Source organism: Durio zibethinus, chromosome 22, assembly GCF_047325235.1.
Source record: "Durio zibethinus cultivar Kanyao isolate XHJ-2024 chromosome 22, ASM4732523v1, whole genome shotgun sequence".
Lineage (NCBI taxonomy): Eukaryota > Viridiplantae > Streptophyta > Magnoliopsida > Malvales > Malvaceae > Durio > Durio zibethinus.
This window is the reverse complement of record NC_143183.1, coordinates 22,389,167-22,412,423: the sequence shown is the minus strand read 5'-3', so window position 1 is coordinate 22,412,423 and position 23,257 is coordinate 22,389,167. Positions and strand designations below refer to the sequence as shown.

Genomic DNA, 23,257 nt, shown 5'->3' with positions numbered 1-23,257 from the left:
GATTCTGGCTAAACAAGTCAGGTTCAACAAGAAATTTCTATAATTGATTCGTTAAATAAACGAACAGTTTCTCAATGAGGTACATATTTAGACTTAAACAAAGTCCCTCTTCAAAACTATGGAAAAACCATAGATGATTGGGTACAATCTATGTCTATTGTTGTCACAAATTACAAGGAGACATGGGGCAAAGAAAGATTCTTCAATTACTTTTGTGGCACATGGCAAGGTGATGTCTTTCAATTTTTCAAAAAATGAGAGAAGACAACCTCGGAGAACAACAAAAATCCTCTCTGTTAGCTGTCGGTAATATCCATCAACTTTTGAAAGATTTAACCCAAATCTTAAAAAATGAGTTTTACGGTAATACAGAATCCCTGGATCCTACTCGAGAAGCTCAATTTATTTTATCAAAATTAAAATTATGTGATATAAAGTTTTTAGATGATTTTTTTAAAAAATATCTTTCTGAATATCAAAAATTGGATAAAAACATTCAAAATTTTGGTTACAACAATATTTTCTTAAACTTTCCTCACCATGGGATGAATTAAGTTCTCAAAATTACCCTGTTTATCTTGAGCTAAAACTCAAAACTATTCATGCTGCAAATTCTAGTAAAAAACTGTATGATACTCTTGGATGTAGAATACACTACGTTCAGAATCAGGTAACAGAATACTGTTTGAAGCAAAAAGCTACAAAACAGGTAAAATCAAAACTTTCGTATAAACAATGTACAAAGATTTTGAAAAATGAATTCGAATTTGGTTGTAATAAACAATCTTTTTCTAAGAAATCTCGTTTTAAGAAAAAACGAAAATATTTTTGGAAAAAATGGAAACCTACAACAACTTTTAAACCTAAAAAAGGTAAATTTGTTGTTAAAAAGAAGAAAAAATCTTTTAAAAATACTCGTAAATGTTTTCTTTGTGATCAAGAAGGTCACTATACAAACGCTTGTCCTAACAAAGAAAAAAGTGGGAAGAAAATGATCAAAAAACTTGATGAAAGTTTTCTTCAAATTTATTTTGCTGAAGACTTATCTGATGAAGAAATTTATTATGAAGTTTTCTCTGAAACTGATAATAGTTCTTCTGATGATGAATCTGATTTTATTTTTATGCTGAATATTGAATCTAACACAGATAATGTTTCAGTTTTCTCTTCTACAGGCACAACAGCTACCAATGAAGAAGGTATGGTTAAACTCAAAAATATTATGAGAAAAACTCATTTTATTTCTGATGATAAAATTAAAGAATTACAACTCATCAAACCAGATGAGATTTACAAGACAAGTTGGTTTAAAAAATTCTAACCTTGGTCTAAATGCCATATAAAAAAACTATCTAGTGATACTGTTGCTACTGACACTAAACAAGGCTCAGTAGAAATTTCTCTTTTTACCAAAAAGAAAATAAATAATTTTCTTTCTAAATACCCAAAGGTCAAATACATCCATATATGAATGATTTTGATCACCATTAAACCATTATTTTTATCCACAAAGGATATTCCAATAATAGTTGTTTTAATGGATCACCGTTTTCAAAACCCTACAAATGCTGTAATCGAAGGAATCCAATCCAATTTAGCAGTAGGAGTAGTTTTATTTAAAGTTAAACCAAACTATTTTATTTCTATTTTTGATGAAAACATTGAAAAATATTTATGTCTTCGAATCAAAAGACTCAATTCTGATTTCGAATCAACATCGCATGATCTTTCAATCAACTGGTCAGCGGTTTATGAATTTACAAGTACTACTAATACCTCTATCAAACCGATAGATTCTAATATTATTGAAATTTTTGAACCAAACACTTTTGATTCAGAAATTAAACCTAGATTAGTAAATCTCGCAGACTTATTAATCCCAAAAGGATGGTGTCTCGAAGATCTTTCAAGTACTTCTGAAAAACAGAAAGTGCCAAGTTTAAAATTTTTCTCATCAAGAAAAAATCTTTGCTTTAAAAATCTAAATGAATCAACCAATTTTAATCCAAACCTGGTTTTACCCCCAGTAAATGTTTTTGAACATCAAACAGATGATGATATTGGGAGTATAACTAGTAATAAATCTTTTTGTACTCCATATCGAAGTTTTTTTTCAAGATTTCATGGTACCAACAATACAAAAATCCTCATAAGAGCAAATAGTATGCGCCAATCAGGTACTACTGATACTGTTCAAATTTTTATTTTTACCGAAGATAATCCATCTCAATAAGGTACAGTTGATAATCAAACACATTATCATTATGTTAATTCTGTGATTAATTCACATACTTCTTCTAGAAAAACTAGAAATGAAGATATTAAAATATTTTATTCTATAAATAATTTTCGTATTTCTCAAGAAATAATATCTTTTGCCAACAAGGTATGATATTATACCTATGTTGAAGGTTATTTTTATTTTCAAAACTATAAACCCTATAGTTTGAATATTTTGATTGACACAGGGGCAACAATCTCTAGCTGTCGACCTAATGCTTTGTCGTCAACCAAATGGCAACCCATGAAGCATCCTACAATAATAATAGGTATCGATGGTAAAGAAACCATTGTTAACCTAAAGGCAAAAAATATACTTGTTGCCTTAAATGATATAAAATTTGTTATACCTAAAATATTATGCTTTCCTAATATGCGTGGAGATATACTGTTAGGAAATAATTTTATACAAAAATATTTACCCTTTTTAGTTTTTTCTGATTATCTTATTTTTACTATTGATAAAAAATCAATAGAAGTTCCTTTATTATCCAAGCACAATCATGTTTGTGATAATGGTTTTCGACCAAAAATAACACATATTTCTGAACGTAAAGCTATTAATGAAAAACATTGGCTTTATAGAATTTTACAAAAAAACTTCAGTGAAGAGCCATTGAAGCTTTGGAAACACAGTCCCAGATACTGTGAACTTACTCTTCAGTCTCCAAAAGAGATTATCCAAGTAAAACCAATGATCTATACCAAACAGGATATAGATGAATTTAAAGTTCAAATTTCAGAATTGCTCGACAAATGTCTGATAGAACCAACTACCAGTCCAGCATTCATGGTAAGAAACCATTCTGAGATTAAACGAGGTAAACCCCGTATGGTTATGATATTTCATATAAAATATATATTTGTTAGAAGGCTGCTATGCTAAGCTAAATGCTTCATTTCTATTAATGTGTTTTGTTGTTGTAATGGAAACAGTTTATAGTATTGTCGATCATAAGGTGAAGCAGCACATGCAACTTGAAGAAAGACCTGTATATAGTGTATATTTGTATCTAAATTTTGTGCACTGTCCCCTTCTGATTTGTTGCTATCATAGTTTTAAAAAAAGTTTCTAAAAGAAAATTAAGCCGCCAATGGCCTTTTAAATCTCATTAATAAATAAATAAATAAATTTCGAATCAATAGAGACTAGACAAATTAGAATGGGACAATCTCAATTTATTTAATGAAACTCTGTTTATGAAATTATAATTATTCTTATTTACAATTAAATTGGAGAATTTTACTAATATTTATTTAATATAAAATATTTAAAGAGATAATTTAGAAAAATAATGAAGAAACATATTTGTTTTTTGTTATTATTTAAAATGTTTTTTAATTTTGTGCTTTTATTTATACTAATATTTATTTTCATGTGTGATGGACATGAGTACTCATTTTTTTATTTCTTTTTACTATATAATTGTATATTTTTAAAATAAATAGCATTAATAAAATTGATGTTAATTCAAAATTTGTATTAATATGTAAAGTTTGTTCGATGTGCAAATTATGTCAAATTAATAATTTGATATTATTATTATTATTATTATTATTATTATTATTATTATTATTATTTGTAGACATCAAATTTGTCCGGATCTCGATTTAAATTTTTGGATTTTATCGAGTTTACAGGCCCAAAGCTTGATTTTTTTTGGGCTCGAACCAATTATTTTTGTTTCACTTTTACTTGTTCATCATATTTTAATTTACTAATTAAACACAAAAAATACAAAAACAAAACAAACAAAAAATATAAATAAAAAAATAAAAAATGGAAGGCTGGTGCCAGTAGGTGCCATACTTTACAGCCACCCCCTACAATCTACCTAGCCACACCTATAGCCACTCCCTATAGCCACCATCTGTTCCTTTTTTGAAGCTTCTAACAACCTCACACCCTTCTCTGAAAAAGTAAGATCGAAGCACCAATCCCCTTTTTCCTTTCACTGGCACACAAACACCCCCGAAACTTTTGGCACCTAAGCTCCCACACCCAAAAGACCTAGCACTTGCACTCAAACCAATCACCATTTATTCAGAACCCCAACATTCAGCACCAACCCGCACTACAGCACCCTCAAAACCCAGGGACCAAACCTTCCCCACCTCTTACTAGAAAGTCAAACCCAGTGCGCACATCCACTATCTATACCCAAAACCACAACACCAGCACCCAACGAGCCCTTCGACCATTAATTCCCCATAATACCTATCAAAAAACCAAAAAATAAATAAAATTCACATAAAAAATACAAAAAAATTAAACATAGTCCTCCCCATAAGGAGGAACCTAACGTCAAGCTACCTGTAAAAACAAAAAGAATAATCAACAGTTGCGATTTAAAAAAAAAAGAGAAAAAAATTGAATATTTAAACCCCGATCTACGTCGATTGAGGTTATTTTTGACGAAACGAACACTGGATCTAGAAAGAGCATGTTGAGGAGGATTTTTGGGGAGTTTTTGGTATTTTTTTAATTATCGATGACTATTGACAGTAACACTAGACAGCGACCAACGCGACAGTACAGGTTGTTGATGGCTGAACGGTGGCAAAGCTCTACAACTCTAAATTTTTTTTTTTTTCAAAAGAGGATAAAGTGAAAGAAAAAAAATTTTAGGTTTTATATAAGGTTAAAAAAATCTAAAATGACGTCATTTTAAGCCAAGAAAGATCCACATGTGAACTCGGATCTGACTCGAGATTCACGTAACTCGACCTGGCAACCCTTCCTTCAACTAGCCTTGAACTGGTTCAATCGAATCCTCATCAAACCGCCCCTCATACGATTCAACTAAATTGAACTGTCGAACCGTTGAGCGACCTAGATAGGTGTTAACCGGACCATTAACCGATCTGGTTCAAGTAAATTTTTTTTTAATTTTCTAATTTTTATATTATTTTTTTTATTATTTTGAGTTTTATTTTTAATATTTATGCACGATAAATTTTTAAACTTGTTAGAATAATTTTTTGATTGTTTTTAATAATAATAAAATTGGAAACAATATAAAAATAATAATAATAAAAATAATTAATGAAATATATGGTTAATTTTTTTATATAAACCTTATAGAATAATAATAATAATAATAATAATAATAATAATAATAATAAAATATGTATAAAATGCTTATAAAATAGAGTAATAATTTTTTTCCCTGCCTAGATATTGAAGGAAATAAAAATATTCTTCTAAAAATAATTTTGTATAGATGTTAGAGAATTATAAAAAAGAATTCAAAAAAGTATAAAAAAGGATAACAATTAATAATAATAAATTTTCATAAAAAGGAAATATATGAAAAGTATTTTAATTAATTTTCAAAAATCATAAAAATCGAACCTGTTTCAAAAATTCACCTAAATGTTAGAGATTTTTAGAGATATTCCCGTTTTTTTTTAAACTAAAAAAACTAACCCTAAATCTCAAACCCTAAAATCGAAACCTCAAAATTCAAACTCTAAAATCAAAACTCTAGACCTCAAACCTTAATTTCAAAACCCCAAACCTTAAAACTAAAACCCTAAACACTAAACCCTAAAATCAAAACACTAAACCTTAAACCTAAAACCAAACCCTTAAAACCCTAACCCTTAAATTGAAACCCTAAAATCTCAAACCCCAAAATTCAAAAATCTAAGCCCTAAACCCATCCAAACCCTAAACATCGAAACTCCAACCAAACCCTTAAAACCATAGATCCTCAAAACCCTAAAATCCAAAAATCTTAAAATGCAAAATCCCAAACCTCAAATCTTAAAACCCCAAAGTTGGCATGCAATCTTTAATTATCACCAAAAAATTATTCAAACTTTAAAACCTCGACCCATAAACTCATACTCAAAACCATTCCAAAATTCTAAAGATACGTGTGAAAATCACACTTAAAATAATTTGTTCTTGAATACCACCTAGATGATGGGATATTTAAGAAACTTTATTTCATTAAGTTTTCATACGAGTCCTTAATTTGCATTAATAAAGGGATTAAACAAACAAAAGAACAGGAATAATGTCACCTTAAATATAAATCGTCACACATACGCTCTGCCTAGATGTTGAAGAGTCAATGTGGTCTCATTATATTTAAAAATTCATTTTTAAATTGTATTTCATTACCTTGTATAACAACCATTGGCATACATACATCATTATGTTATTATTGAGATTCGTTTTGTATTTTTCTATCTTTAATTTTTATTTGTTATCTGATAATACCATCATTTACTTTCTTGTATAAAATGCTTTACAAAAAAAAAAAAAAGAAAATATGTATTTTAAAATTATGATATTATAAAATAATATTCCAAAGAAAATAATTTTTGATACTCTACCTAGACATTGGAGAGTAACCAACAATTATCTTCTACCAATAGTGTTATTTTCTTTTTAAGAAATATTGTATTAAATCTCAAGCGAAAAGAGTTACTTTAAATTCTACCTAGATGTTGAAGAATTTTAAGATAGTTCTTTAACTTAAAGATTTTCTTGATATTCTTAAATAAAAAAATTTGATAAAATTAATTTTCTTTTTAAAATAACAAAAGAGAATTATTATTAAATTTCAAATCGAAACCATTTTATTTAACACTGAAAATAGCGCATAATTAATTGATACCAATTTATAGGTGTTATGAGGTGCTAATCTTTTCTCATGCATAATCGACTCTCAAACTCAAGATCTATTTTTATAGATCAAAATTTATCTTTTGATAAACTTTATACTCATTTTTATAATTTATTTAAAAGATAAATTTTTTGATCATCAATCATATCCTAAAAAAGGATTAGTAATGATTTTTTTTTTATGTTAAAATCTTTTATGTCTACAGTCTCAAAACCGTTATGATATTATTATTGAAAAGAAAAAGAAAAAGAAGAAAACGTGTGGAATTTTGTTGAGTGGCATCTGTGTCTTCCGCCCATGGTCCACCTCACTGCAAATCAAGCACTCTCCTATGATACTTTCTCGGGGTTTTTCAAATTTTATTTAATAATTTGATAGAATATATTTTTGGGCTAACAATTAATTAAAGCATTGAATTAATCCGGCTCATATATATGAATTTTAAAAAAATAAATTATAAAATAAGTTTAGAAAAGTAGATCTTTTATTAAGGAAATTAAATAAGAGAAACAATATAAACATCTAAAGAAGGCTATTTGGGGCGTGTAATGAAAATAAATATGCGATAAAAAACATTTTCATTCGAAAAAGAAAAAAAAATCAAAATTTATTTTGTAAGTAAAAAATCATTGATTCAAATATTCGGATCCATATATTTTATTTTAATTTTTACTTTTACAAAAAAAATTGTAAATTTATAGAGTTGAGATAAACAATCTGGTAACAAATAATTTATTAGGAATTGATTCAAGTGCCTTTGAATATAGGGAAAATGACTAGCCATAGCTCTTGCGAATTAATGAAGTGGAAAAAAAAAAAGATTGGTCCTCTCCCCCTACTACCGTATTTTCTGTACTAATAAATAATTAAAAGATTGCTAAAGCCGCCCTAATGCTATTCTTATAACAAATATAGATTGTGCATGGTTGCTTCCATTTTTTTTTTATTTTTAATTGTTAAGTTATATTGTACATTATTGTTCGACTTTAATGTCCAATACGAGATAAATTGAATTCTCTCACAATTATAATATATTTTTTTCTATTTTAATTGTATTTTTCTATATTTTTAGTAGGTTATGAATAGATCTATTTAAAGGTCGAATTATTTGTTTAAATCTAAAAGTTCGTTTAAATTTTAAAAGAATTTAGATAAAAAATTAAAATTCGTTAAACAAGTTTAGAATTAATTTTTTTTACTTATATAAATTTTGAGCCGAACCTTAAATAAAATATTTAAAATCCAAGTCTGAACCAACTTGAATTCACATATATATATATTATATATATATGTGAATTATACTTAAATTAATTCACATATATATAAATTAAAAATAAAAATTATATATTTTATTAAACTTTATTTTTATTTTTAATTTATATATATATGTGAATTGAATATAATCTTATTAAATTTAATTTAATCACATTTTTTAAAAAAATTTATTATATAAATTAAGTTTTGAATTTATTTTTTTTAATTTAGGTCAAATTTAAAAAAATTTTGAATCAAATTGAGTCTATGCAAGTATATAAACTATTAATATCAAATATAAATCAATTCAAATTCGATCCAATCTGATCCATAAACACCTTTAATTATGAAACTAATTTTATGAGTAAATTACATCATTAGTGTTTCAACTTGTGGTAATGTTCCTATTTTTATTTGTGTCTTAACATAAACTTCTGAAATTGTTCTGAATCATTCGATTGTAAATAGTTGTTAAAATTTAGATGGTTTATGGATGAAATTTATCACATGAACACTTTGATAGACATGTATAGAATATGTGATAAATCATCCAAATCAAATTCGAAAAAAAAAAAAAAAAAAAAAACGTAAATGCATGCATAGAATAAATTAACAAAATGGTGATGACGAAAAGCAATGACGTCGCAACCTGTGAAGGCTATGGCGATTGTAGGTAATTGGGGGTTCAAAAGAAAAGCGATCAAAGGAAAGCAGAGAGCCATAGATTTCTCGTTTGCTTTGCATGGAATAGCAGCAAGTTGAGGGCTCAGGGTAGAGCCATGCCCACCACCCAGAGACCACAGCCGCCTAAGCAATATAGCAATTAGCAAAAGCATCAACGAAAAGTAATAACAACAATTAATTATCAAGCCAATAAAAAAAATTTTAACTTACCATTTTACTTGATCAATTCACTATTAATTGGAAGAACATCCTTGTATGTTAATCGCAGCTTAAGTTTTAATTCAACTATTTTATATATTCATACTCCAATTTTTGTTTATTTGCCTAATTAAAGTAGACAAAATTGGAGATCACTTGAATGAATAAAAATAGACAACTTGTTTGGAAGAGAAGAAAATTAAAAAAGAAAAGAAAACGATTCCCACGGAACTGATAAATTAAACTTTACTCGCACACACAGAAAAAAAAAAAAAAAAAAAAGTCAAAGCGTCAAACTTTCAAAGCTTGTTGCTATTTGCTAACTATAATTACCATCAAGCTTAAGTGTTTAATTAATTAATTAATTAATTTGTTTAATTAAACCCCAAGTTCCCATTGCGGCTTTGCACTCCTCCATTTCAAACCAATCTCCATCTATAAAAACCCACTTCTCTATCTTCCCTGTATTAATTCAACTCTCTTTCTCTTTTTCTCTCTGTCTCAGTTGATTGCTCTATATCACAATACTTTATTTTGTCTTTCAAGTTTCAGTAAATCAGACTCTCCATTTAAGGAAAAATGGATGTTAAAGCAAGGGGTTGTAGAGGAAACGTCCAAAGTGAAGAGGATCCGATGGACTTGAGACGGGGTCCTTGGACTGTTGAAGAAGACTTTAAGCTCATCAATTACATTGCTACTCATGGCGAAGGTCGATGGAACTCCCTTGCTCGTTGCGCAGGTAAATACCATAACCCATGCAACCCTTCTTTTGGTTTGGTGATGATGTCGAACAACAAACATGTAGCTATAAGGAGAAAGCTTTGCCAAAGCACAACAAGTTGACAAGTTGATTTCAACTTTGTTTTGGGTGTCTTGCTTTTATCTTCATGTTGTTTGCTTTCTTCTTTAATCCCTCTCTTTCTCTCCTCTCTTTTCTAAAAAAAGTGCAAAGAAAAAAAAAATCAAGGGTTTGATTCTTTTCTTTTTCTCCAACTGTTTTGATTGATCCTGAGGATTTGATCTGTATATAAGAAATACCAACTTGTTAAAAAGCAAAAGCTGCACGTTTCATGGAAAAGCTACAGCATATTTAGAGAATTTGTGGCTTTGAATGTGAGGTTGATGATGTTTGTATAGGAGAGTTCAATCATGATAGTTTTTAACCAAAAGCTACAACTCATTAAAAAAAAAAAGTAGTATAGGAGAAAATGCCCTTTCTTTTTCTCCCAACATATGTTTTCCAAAATAACTTTACCAAAAACTTGTCGTGTCTAAATTCTATACAATGAAACAGGTCTCAAGCGGACAGGAAAAAGCTGTAGATTGCGATGGTTGAATTATCTCCGCCCCGATGTTCGACGTGGGAACATCACTCTTGAGGAACAACTTTTGATTCTTGAACTTCACTCTCGTTGGGGAAACCGGTAAATATTTTAACCTTAACTCTCTCGATCAGGTTATGATGTTTGTTTTTTTTCACACAATTTACAGAGATTTTAATTTTTGAACGATTACAGATGGTCCAAAATCGCCCAACACTTGCCTGGAAGAACCGACAATGAGATTAAGAACTATTGGAGGACTCGTGTTCAGAAACATGCGAAACAACTGAAATGTGACGTGAACAGCAAGCAATTCAAGGACACCATGCGTTACCTATGGATGCCTAGGTTAGTTGAAAGAATTCAAGCTGCTGCTGCCGCTACAGTCAACTCCACCACCACCACTACCACCACCTCCGCCTCCACAACCGCCAACGTGGGCACAGGGCAAATGGTATTGACCCATGGGGTTATAAGCAATGATTTTGGAGGTGTAGCACAAGTAACCCCAAGTTACACCCCAGAGAATTCAAGCACTGCAGCCTCATCAGACTCTTTCGGGACTCAAGTTTCACCGGTTTCGGATTTGACTGATTATTACAGCACCATCCAGGTTAATAACAACCCTAATCCGGATTATTTCCAAGCTAGCCAAGTTGGTTACTCTGATCACTCCTCCTCCTTAATAAGTCCCTCGGGTAATTACTACAACCTTGGCATAGATTTTCAGTCCATGGATCAGCAGAACAACCTCTGGTTAGATGGTGTTGATGCATCAGACAACTTCTTGAACGCAGAGGATGTTTTGTTCTTACAGCAACAGTTCAACTTCAACATGTGAAAATATCTTACTAATAAATGACGGGGGAATGAAATTCAACTGTAGAGGAGAAAAAAACAAAAAGAAAAAGGACAAGGAAGGAGAGAAGATGATATAGAGTAATACTTTAGAACACATGATATAGAATTTGTCTAATTGTGGATCCCTTTGGTTTGTATTTTGTTATAAATATTTTCTTTCTTTTTCTTTTATTTGGGGAAAAAAATTGTAATTTTAGGCTTTTGTTTTGAATTAATCATTTAATCTCATTCATTGATATTGACTTAATTGATTTTCCCCTTTTCTTCTTCTTTTTAAATTAAAAATAAGTTAAAATAATTGGATAGATGTGAATAATTGGTTCCACCATATGTTTTTAACACTACATTATATATATATATATATATATATGTATATATTAATCTTATTCTACTTTTGCGACTTTCTTGTCCATGGGGCATGAACCAGAGACACTAATCTTTTTCCCCTAAGGCTTCTAGATTACAAAAAGGCATAGCTTAAGCTTAAGTTGGGGATACGTGGCGGCATCTCATTCGTCCTTTTACATGTTAAGTTGGCCATTAAGAGACTTTTGGACATTCAAAAACAATCAACTTATCTTGTTTAAAACTTCAATTTTCTAGTTTTGTTTTGTTTGCTTCGTACGGACCATGTCTTTTGCTTCATCCCCGTTTAACCAGACAGCTTTTTATATTAGTGCTGTTTAACTAAATTCCATTCACATCTCTATTAGAAGGCTTTACGGTTTGGTTCGGGTTCGTTTAATTTAAATTTATTATTAAAATATTAAATAAAATTATTTAGTAATAAAATATTAAATATTTTGATAATTTGATTGGACAATAGATTTAATTTCGATAAAATTAAAATTATTTTTTAAAAATAATTTTGTTTATTTTATACTTAGGATGCAAATTTTGTGAATATAAAATTTTCTACTATTTTTTTTTAAATGGAAAACGAGAAAGGTTTATTATTGATGATATATAATTTACTTATAAAATAATAATTAAAAAAAGAAAAGGACTTGCACGTGCGAGGATAAGGAGAAGGTGAAGCACGTGATGGAATAGTGTAGAGAGAGAGAGAGGATGACGGCGGCTGGGAATCTTTGTAAGCGTAAGCCGCGTGCCTAAGGAAGAAGCCACCGATGTGGTCCCATGACTGTATGTGTTAAAACGACGACACGCGTGGATTGAAGGAATTAAAATATAGTTAGTATGTACTCCAAACTGCAAAGCACTTACAGCCGCAACTCTTGAAACAGCCCTATCTACGCAACAATTCCACGTCAGACTCACCTATCCTTTCCTTTATTTTTTTTATAATAATATAAAATGAAGGAGAGAAGGCTCGATTAGTTTAGTGACAAACGAAACTGTGTTGCCGTGCTGAGTGCTGACCGAGACGTGATTATAGAAATAGCCCTTTTATTTTTTAAAAAATCAAGGTTCCGATTAACTAATATATCATTCATTTGATTTTTATAAATTTATTTTTTATAATATAATTTTCATGTTTCATTTGAATTTAATTTTTTTCAAATAATTCTAGAATAAATATTTTCACATTAATTTAATATATTTAGAATTGAATTGCATAGTACTTGTTGCGACGATGAATCTGCGTTTAGAATAAATGATAAATATAATATTATAAATATTTAAAATATAATTTGAATTTAAATTGATTTTGTTTTAAAATTAATTTGATTCAAATTGAATTTTATCCATTTATTTTAGGTTTTCAATTTTTAAAATTTATTTTTTTATTTTAATATAATATTTTAATAAATTTTTAATATATTTAAATAAAATTATATAAAAAATAATTATTTTATTTTATAAAAATTTAAAAAAATATAAAAATTAATAAAAATATATAATTCATTTTGATTAATTTTTTTTTAATTTTTTACATCTCATTCTAAAATTTTATATAAACTTAATACAAATATTTAATATCTAAATTTAATTTAAATTAAATAAAAAATTTATTCAAATCAAATAAAATATTACTATTTCAACGGGACCTAATAATATTTTGTGGGTCCATCCAACTGATTATTTTTTTTTCCCTTGTGATTGAGTGATTGAGCAAGCGGCAAGCCTGAAATCTGAATAGTGGACGGTTACTGTATGGAAAGCTACTCTTCATGGCCCTTATAGCGACAAAGTTTTGCAGTAGTGCCTTGCTAAGGGCCGGGGGGGGGGGGGTCCTTCAGGTACTGCCATTCATTTTGATTTAAAGCATATGATACCCCCACTTCTGCATTTCCTGTGCGTGTGAAATGTGATTTAATTTTCTTGTGTCAGGGCGGTCAACACTAAGAGAAGTCTTTTATGAGCCATCAGAACATGAATGAGATGTTACGTCAATGCTTTATCCCTGAAATAAAGGAGGAAAGAATGCGAAATTAGGAGATGAAGAAGAGATTATGTAGTTTTGATTTTGCTTTGCAAATTTCAAAATACTGTGTTACTTATAATATGTTAACCTAACACCATAAATAAATAAATAAATATTTCGATAAAAAAATTAATTATTAATATTTAATTTTTGTATAAAATAAAATATAAATATATAAATTTTAATATTTTATATAATATAAACAAACAAATAATTAAGTCTATTTAACGATGATTAAAAAAAAATAGAGGAAGGGGGTAGGTAAAGTTGTGACGTACTTAGCCTTATTGTCAAGGGCAAGAAGTACCGATTGCTATACATTGCCCCCACTTCCACTTCCTCAACGCTACTATTTTCCACATTTAGTCTATATATTATATACGAAAACATTATTCTAAAGAGGTGGAAGTCACTGCAATTGCATCAGTAAATTTGAAACAGCTTCTTGTTTATTTATGGGCTTTAATTTTGTAGCTGCCTTCTCTTCCTAAGCCTCCAAGAAACTGCCATAGGGGCTTCTAATTAAAGCTTGTTTTGATTCTTTCATTTATGTGATGATTGAATTAAGAATGAAAATACTAGATTTTTAATTTTAATGATTATGATTTCAAATATGAAAATAAATTAACAAAAAATAATTTACGTATTTATTAGATGAAACCTCACAAATTAGAAAACAAAAAGAGAGATTAGCTCATCAAATTAAGTTCCATTAAGCCAAAGACCACCATATACACACTAATTCAGATGTATAACTAGTAATTTATAGAGGCATACAAGTGTTAGGGCATTGTTTGGTAATAAGGATATAGTTATTTTTTTATCATAAGAGAATGCTTTATAATTGAATCAAAGTTATTTTGATCATTTAATTCTGACTAATGTTGTAAACCCTGAACACATCTCACCAATGTCAACCTAGCAAGTTATCAATCCTTCAAATATAAATACTCCCTCACCCCTTTTAAATGGGGGCCAATTTTTCTTCTTAATTTTTTTTATTTATATTTTTGAGCTTTTTTTGTTTTTTTTATTTCACTTATTAGAGCATCGAAACACAAATGTTGAAAACAACTCTAGCCTTTGCTCCTAACTAACATCTAATTTGTGATTTCAGGTTCTTATCCTTTTGTCTAAGCTTAGCACCAACAATAAATTTTGAAATGAACTTTTGTCCTTAATCTTTAGTACCATTTCAAGCCATTTGACACTGAATGAATGGTATGTATCCACACTACATGCCATACCTTTCTCTTTCTTTCTTTCTTTCTTGTTTTCCAATTGCGTGAAGTTTCATTTTGAAACGATCCTTTTCAAGTCCTCTAGCTAGCCACAACTTTGATGGAGTTTCAACCAAAAGTTATGAATGAATCAACGCCATATCTTTCAATTCCTATTGCTTCATCATATTGCCAAAAATGTGTGCAAATTATTTCCAACCCGTAACAAATAATAAAGCAAGTGCTCAATGTTGGGGTTCCACTATGAGTAAGAACATATGTTCTTATACTTATCCCAATTGTCTACCAAAGACAAAAGCAAATTTTTTGAATTAATTACGGTTATGGCCCTAAATAAGGTGCAAGTTTTGTACTACACATTTAAGAAAAAAAATCAAAGTAATTACGGGTGAAATAGAGATATGGTTGTAATTAGATGCGTGAAAAATGAATTAGATGGGACAATGACACAGCATATTTGGGTTACATGTTGATCTTGATCCTCAAATATTTTAGGATAAGAGTTATGATCAACTTTAAATTACACAAGCAAGAATAAGCAATTTTCCTCTCAATTACTCTAATGTTATTACAACTTAAGGGAACTGCTGTCCACAATTTCATACTTCCTCAGATGTATTATCTGATGTTTCTACTTCCTAACTTTCATTACCCTATAAGGCAATGAAAGGCATTTGTGCTTACCACAATTCTACCCGCCTTCTGCACATGTTCAAACCACAATCTATCTAATGTGAGTAATCAAAAAAACAATTTTGCACAATTTATAGTTGGTAAAATTGATTCAAATTTCAAATAATCATCCAATATGTTTAAACCCAATCTAACTAAATTTGGTTTGATAAAAATAATAATAATCTAAAAATGGCAAGTATACTTGAATCCGTCAAGTTTCAACTTAATTTGATTTTATAGGGTCAAGTTTTTTTAATTGGGTTCATAGTCAAGTCAGGTTTTTTTTTTTTTTTTAAATCAAAGTCAAATCAGAGTCGAATTTTAGACAAACCTAATCTTATCCGAACTAATAAATATATATAATAATTTTTTTATTTAATTTTATATTCTCATATATGTGTTATATTAATAAAATTATCATTTAATACTTTAATTTAAGATATAATTAAAATATAATTTATATTAAAAATAATATTTTATTAATAATATATTAAATTAAAATTATTAAATTAATTTCAAATTGAATCGGTTGTGGTTTTATATGTATGTAAATTTAATGCAATTTTAATATCAAATTGAAATTGAGTATGTATTTTATAAAATCGAACCAAACTCGATACGCCGATTACTAATTACTTGATCCAAATCTACATTAGTTCTAATGTAATATGATGATAACCTGAACTGTCCAAAATTAAATTGATTTTATATCTGGAATCAAAATAATTTGAATCCAAAAAACTGACCAAACCTAAATAATACCATCCAAATTAAATGACCCTAACCAAACGTAACCCAACCTATCCAACTGTCACTGCTATCAATTCGTTATACCTTAACCTTATTATCCGAAAGTGAGTTTTAACAAGCTCCAATCATTTTACCCTCGAATTAATAATACAGAAAAAGAGTACGAAAACAAACTGGTTTAAAATAGTATCAATAGGGAAACAATCATACAAGCAAAGCTTAATTTATTGGTATCTGACTTAATGAATTTCTGTGTACACAATGTGCTTGCGTGAAGCACATAATTATTTGTAGAAACACCAAATTGAAAGAATTATATTACTGCAATTGGAAATTAAGCCAATGCAATGAGAGACAACGAGTCAAAAGCCCCATTTCTAATGCTTAATTTAATCATAGCTTTAGAGATAGTTGCAATTTTATTATATAGAAAATTGAGGATGACAAAAAGGGTTATATCATAAAACCTTGTTCTAACTTGCGTGCAAATGATTCTTGGTATGATAAAGCAGCCTAGTTGCTTGACTTCAAAGCGTGTTTAAAAAATAAATAAACAATTAAACCACAAGAAAAACATGGGTCAAGCAACTGAAATTTTGATCTATTTTATGCCAATGATTAATTAGTTTAGCGTACAGACATTTGAATAACCATGTTGAACGTGAAAGTTTGACTCCAATTTCATCCAAAATCGATCTATATCTTAATAGTTTAGTTTATCTTGATCATGATATTGCATTAGGCTTTTAGCTTTTCACCTAACCATTTTCTTTTCCACGTGTTCGTGGGTCCAATGTGAGGAACAGACAATATGGTCTCTTGCATAATCCATATCAATATCAATATATAATGGTGGAAAATGCCCTTGTCACTAAATCCTTTCTTAAGAGCTTGGAGGCCTAATTTTAGTGATATAGGCTGACAAATGGTAGGAAAAGAATGCCCATATATAATATCAGTAGAGCTTTTGATTGTTAGTGGAAACTCGAACTCCTTGTGTAAATTGATTGGTTTTAATGATGTCTAATGTAACTTTATTATAGCACATCTGATTATGGAATTGGTAGAAATTAGAAAGATTGCTGTTATCAACTATAAATGCTACATTTAGTCCATGATTTTGCATTTCTATGGCAAAATCATGTAGGATGCCTTGAGAACATCTTGGCTGCAAACTGGCTGTCAAATTCCAATTTACAGTAAAGATACAGAGAGTAGGGGCCTTTGGGATTGTGGATAGAAGCCCAATTGTGCAGCAGAATGAGCTGAGTTCGAGTCCAAACCTGCAAATGAGTCCAATGGCCGTCCCAGTCGAACCACTCAAAGCCCACAGTGAGACCTGAAATCATGTCATGTCCTTAGCACTAACGTTGATGCAATACCCTTTTCCTGTGGAAAATGGCTTGATGCTTGCCCACACTTCCAGAACACTAACTTCAGGATTCTTTAGATTAATGTTGGGCATCTATTTCCTGGTTCAGGTTTTTAGGTCATCAGAATTAACTACACAATTAGAATGCCAGAGCTTGGAAAAGAGAACTTTTCATTGATAACTAAACTACACGAATATAACATTAAACCATTTTCCCATCCCAAACAACAAGTATATGAGTACATTTTCTTCCTGTAAACAAAAACCATGGGAAATGGGAAGGATTACAGCCAAAATTCCCCCATCAGGAGCAACGAAAGGTTGTAACTTATAAACTCGTCAAGCAACTTGTTCATTTATATTGTCCTTTCTAAAAAGGTCAAGACGGCTATCCCCAAGCCTGAGAGAATATGAAGCTCCCTTGTATTCACCCCAAGTAAAAGGCCTGTAAAGCAAAGGCTTGTGGGATGTGACCAACTCAGCAGGAGCAGTGACCCAAGCATGGAGTGGTGGTGCCCCAAAATAGGCCATTGACATTCTTGACTTGTCGTAATTGGTCAAGGCCCTGTGCCTCACGCTCACAAACCTCCCATTGGTCATAGCCTTCAAAAATATACGAAAATATAGATGTAGTATTAGTTTATGGTTGCTGTAGCTTAGCTTACAGTAAGAAATTGTTCACCATGGCTAGGATTCTTACTTTTAATATTTCAACTTCATAAAGGGGAATGTCTCTGAATGTAACTTTAATTACAACCATTTTTCGTTACAAAATAAAGTATAGCTGAAAAAATAAGTATGTGCCTGCAGGGCATAGAACCTATAAAGTGCCAGTTAATACGTTGCAGTTTATGTTCCCCCAACTCTGAAATGTCACCCAAGATTGTTTCTAGTGAAAAAGGGAAAAAGAAGAGATGTTGGTAACCGTTAGCAAATTTTCTGGATTTCCATAGTTTTGCTTGCAAGAACTATAAATGGTAATACAGCCTAACCAACAAGAAACAACCAGAAACTTTTTCAGTTCCATTTGTTCTCAAGCAAAGTTAAAGTTCATCAATTACGCAAAGTCCCCAGATAGAAACTGATACGTGGGGTCCTTTTTTTATAGGGTGATCAATCCAAAGCTACAGTAGAAAATTGCAGTGATTCCCAACGCAGATATCAGTTTTCTATCAATCCAATTCACCTTTTAATTTGTTGTTATAATTACCATGAGAGAGAAGAGGAGTAGAAATGGACTGACCTGCAAAACATCACCCACATTAACACAAAAGGCCGTTGGGTCAGGAGGAACAGGAACCCACACCCCATCGCGCAGAGAAATTTGCAAGCCACCCACACCGTTGGATCTCAAGATGGTCAATATCTGAGGGTCAGTATGCTCCCCAAAACCAACCTTGTTGCTTCTGTGACCATGAAATGAAGAAGGCGAGGTTTCCCCATCTTTGCAGGGAATGGGTGGATAGTGATTGAGCCTGAAAAGTGAGTCACTTTCACCGTCCCTGATCATCCTGCTAAACACTGATGAATCATGGACCCACAACCCCTCTGCCATTAGATCCAAGATCTCACATGCCAAGTCCCTAACTGCGTGTATGTAACCACTCACGGAAGAGCTTCACCGTACACAAAAAACAATCACCATCACACATCAGAAAAAAAAGTAACTAAGCAAACAGGACCAGCAGAACTAGAGTTGTAGGCTTAGGTTAAAAACTCCACTGTTTCGGACTGAAGCACTGTACCCATATATTTTAGCCTTTGCTTTTTTTAGTTTTTCTTTTTTGGTAATTGCTTTGTTTAGCAAGATAAGTCAATTGTTACTTTTCTCCATTTTGGGGTTTTTTCTCTCTTTTTTAAAAAAAAAAAAAAAACTCCTTTCAAGACCCTTTTGATTTGATTAGACCATTCTGATGCAGCCCTCTTGCTCAGACTTGTCATTCTGATTTCCAATCCTTTATGTCATGGTACTTTCCATGTTTCTTACACGGGCCTCCTCAGGAGCGTGAACTAGACCTGACAAACACAGGGAAGTGTCTTTGCCATGATATCCCACCTAGCACGAGAAGAGAGGAGAACTATATCCCACATACCACCGTCCCATTTGACTTGAAGGTATTTTAAAACTAATGTGCATTCATCGATTTGAATCTATCTCTTTTATTCCTATTCAACCAATGAAAAATTATTTTTCACTTACATAAAGTCTCAATTCTTTACCCAAGTAAAGAGAAACAAGACATGATCTGCGGTTGAATTCTTCTCAAAGCTGTTCTTGACTGAGACCAATGTTTTTAGTAGGATGAATTTCTATGTATATGATAGAATTACACTATAAAGTTCATTCATACTGTCATAATAACCTTTGGTTTTCGGGCTAAATAAAGAAAAAAAAAAAAAAAACAACCAAGTTGAACAAAGAAATTTTCAGTTTCACCAATTAAGTCTGAAAGGATACTGTAGTAAAAAACTAAAAACACAATACACAAATCTACCCGTATAAACTTGCTTAATTTCATTAAGGATATTTTTTTTTAATGTATAGCGGTAACATTTTATTTGGGTACTTTTGAAAGGCCATACATCAGCAAAATATAGTAACCATTCCATTTAAAGGAGGCATAGTTGGAGTTGAATGCGATGGGATAGAAAAGGAGATATACAACTCATCCCAACATAGTTCCAAAAGCCCACGTTCATGGATTCATCAATTTGAACAAATCAGTAGGAAAAAGCGTGCTGGCAAAGAGCTAGCTTAGCTACTGAGCATGGCCCAAACTCATGACAAATTTTAAATATATCTATCAATATATAGCTTATACATATACTACTAGTGCACCGGTACTTTGTTTTTCTTCTCTTTTTCCCTATCTATCATTTGGCTGCCATTCAAGAAAAGGGCAAACAACTAACATGCAAACAATTGAAGTATGAAAAGATTGAAGGACAATGATGTACCTGAACTTTTTGGGGTCATTGGAGATGTTATTGGATATCTGAGAAATGCATAGAGGGTTGGTATCAAGCAGAAGATATTCAACTTCTCCAATATCACCTCTGAAGCCAATGTTTTTGCAACCATAACCAAAAGGACTGGCAGGTCCGGCTCTTTGTTTCTCAGAAAGTGGCTTTGTAAAAAAGTTGAGACCTTCCTCTTCCATTTGGGCAATGATATCCTCAGAGACTCCATGGTTGATCACCTTGAAAAAACCATACTCTTCACAGGCTTTTACAATGAGGTTTGACACCTCTGATCTCTCAGCTGAAAGGTTTATGACAGGAAGCTCAATGGGTTGAACCTTTTCAGCCCGAATTGGGTTTGGCGAAGCCACCATCAATAGCTTCCAACAACACCAAGAACAATAAACTAAATGAAAAACCAAAGACTTTACAGATTCTGATAAACTATTGATAATATAAATAAAGAGAGAGAGAGCCAAAAAAGACGGCAAAAGAACTTTGATGGTAATGGAGAGGGCCGAGAAGTTGCAAGAAGATGAAGCATAAGGGCCAAAGGGTGTGTTTAAAAAGAAGTTTGAGAGACTACGATACTGAAAGAGAGAAACAGTGAAAACTGAAGGGATTCAATAAATCTTCATTTTTTTTTTTCTTCTTGATGATTCAGGGAATCGAGGACTTTGAGATGAAGTACACCTGTACAAGCAGTAGCAAACTCCTGTATCAGAAAATCATTGACTTTGTTCAGCCGGCTTTGACTTTTTTTTAATCCATCTAATATTTTTTGACGTGAACGTTACTTTAAACCATTTTTATTTATTAATATTAAGCTTTTATGACTCCAATGATCCTACAAAAATCAAACTTTGATTAATGATGAAGGAACTTTCTCCCTTGCTGAATTTATCCCCAAATATATTGAGTGTCGACATGAGCCCCCGTGGCACAAATTAATTAGCCTTTGCTGGCAGTTGTGTTAAACTTGTAAAGGAATTGAACATAAATAAATATATATTTATAATTTATTTATTTATTTTTTAAAATATTTGAATTTATTTCGTATTAGATAAAAAAATTATTTTATTCATTTAAATTTGATTCATTCAAGTAATAAGATATTTACTTTTGGTTCATATTTAATTAAATTAAATTAAATTAATTTATTTGTAAATATTAAATAAATATATTTATAAATATATAAAAATAAATATATTTATAAATAATAAATAAATTATAAATGAACATAAAAAAATATTTCAAAATAGGATTAAAGTAAAAAATAAAAATATAATTTTATTAATATATTATAAATATATAATAAATAAATAACAAACGAATAAATTTTAAATAAATTTATTTATAAACATAAATTAATAAAAATACATCTCTATTCATATTTAATTTATTTAATAAATAAATATAAAAATATTATTTAAAATTATTTATTAAAATTAATAAACGAATATTAAAAAAATAAAAATTAAACATACTTATAAATATATCATCAAAAAATTTATTCGTTTACATCCAACATTTTCCTCATATTTGAAGAACAGCATTTCAAACTCCACGTGTTTTTCTTCTTTTATTATAACAAAATTATTATTATTATTATAACTGGGTTTTAAGGTTTTTGCTGGGTTTTGCACATTTCAATGGCACCAACCCACTACAGAGTCAAGATTTACCTAACTCTGGACATACATTGTCAAACTACTATACTTGGATATGATCAAAATGCAAAAAGAAGCCCTTAATCTACTTTTACTTACCCTTCTTTAGGTTTATTTTAATTGTTCTCTCTTCCATTAATTTATCCACAAGTAACTCGATATTATTGCTGGACGAGATGGGTGTTTGAGTGTACAATTAGGCTTACGAAATCTGACAATAGTTCCCCAATTTTGGTACCTAATAATGTAGTTAGATGGATTAAAGTAAGGTAAGGGTAAACCAAACTGCTTCCAATATTACCATATTTGGGAAATTAAAAAATTGTTGTTTGACCCCTAAACAAATTATAGGGTTCTTATTCCCATGTAGCTCAATGGAAATTTTTGGCAAACATTATTAATTGATTCAGAAAATTATTAATGGAAAATATACAATTTTTTTTTAATTTTTTAATGAGTTTATATATATATATATATATGTTCATATGCTCAAAAACTTTTTTAAGTAATCTCAAATGTGATTATTAATTTTTTGAAGTATGAAGTCAATTAAGGTTAGGGGTAATAATGGTTTGGTTTAGAACAAATTTGAGTTGATTTTTTCATATATTTCATAATATTATAAAATTTTAAAATTTAATCATAATTTGAATTGAATCAAATCAAATTTTATCGGTTCTGTTTATCTTTTTTTATTTTTTAAAATTTTTAAAATTTTATATATTATTTTAATATAAAATTTTAATATATTTATTTAAATTTTGATATAAAATTATTTTTTATTTTATAAAAATCTAAAATATATATAGATTAAAAAATATATAATTCAATTTGATTCGATTTTTTATCTTTTGATTTAAATTTAAATTTAAATTTAATATATATCTATTTAATATTTAAACTTAATCCAAATCAAATAAAAATAATATTAATTTAAATCAAATTGAATACTACAAATTT

General features: G+C 29.9%; 2 protein-coding genes across 3 annotated transcripts; one reads left to right on the top strand and one right to left on the bottom strand.

The window, feature by feature from the left end:
- The first annotated feature begins 9,526 nt into the window (after positions 1-9,526).
- Positions 9,527-11,486, top strand: LOC111307536 (transcription factor MYB108-like). The gene is made up of 3 exons (XM_022905554.2): positions 9,527-9,795; positions 10,351-10,480; positions 10,574-11,486. The coding sequence occupies exons 1-3, from the start codon at positions 9,636-9,638 to the stop codon at positions 11,217-11,219; spliced, it is 936 nt and encodes a 311-aa protein (XP_022761289.1). The 5' UTR covers positions 9,527-9,635; the 3' UTR covers positions 11,220-11,486.
- A 6,334-nt stretch (positions 11,487-17,820) lies between these two features.
- LOC111307181 (gibberellin 2-beta-dioxygenase 2-like) lies at positions 17,821-21,295 on the bottom strand. 2 transcript variants are annotated; one of them, XR_016332083.1, is made up of 4 exons: positions 20,625-21,295; positions 18,910-19,282; positions 18,367-18,555; positions 18,132-18,269 (listed from the first exon to the last, which is right to left on the bottom strand). XR_016332083.1 is itself a non-coding variant. In XM_022905197.2 (3 exons), exons 1-3 carry the CDS (start codon positions 20,999-21,001, stop codon positions 18,006-18,008), a joined length of 1,014 nt encoding a protein of 337 aa, XP_022760932.2. In that variant the 5' UTR covers positions 21,002-21,291; the 3' UTR covers positions 17,821-18,005. The 2 variants fall into 2 exon arrangements, 1 of the variants encoding a protein (XP_022760932.2); XM_022905197.2 differs by lacking the exon at positions 18,367-18,555 and having other exon boundaries at positions 17,821-18,269; positions 20,625-21,291.
- Positions 21,296-23,257: the final 1,962 nt, after the last annotated feature.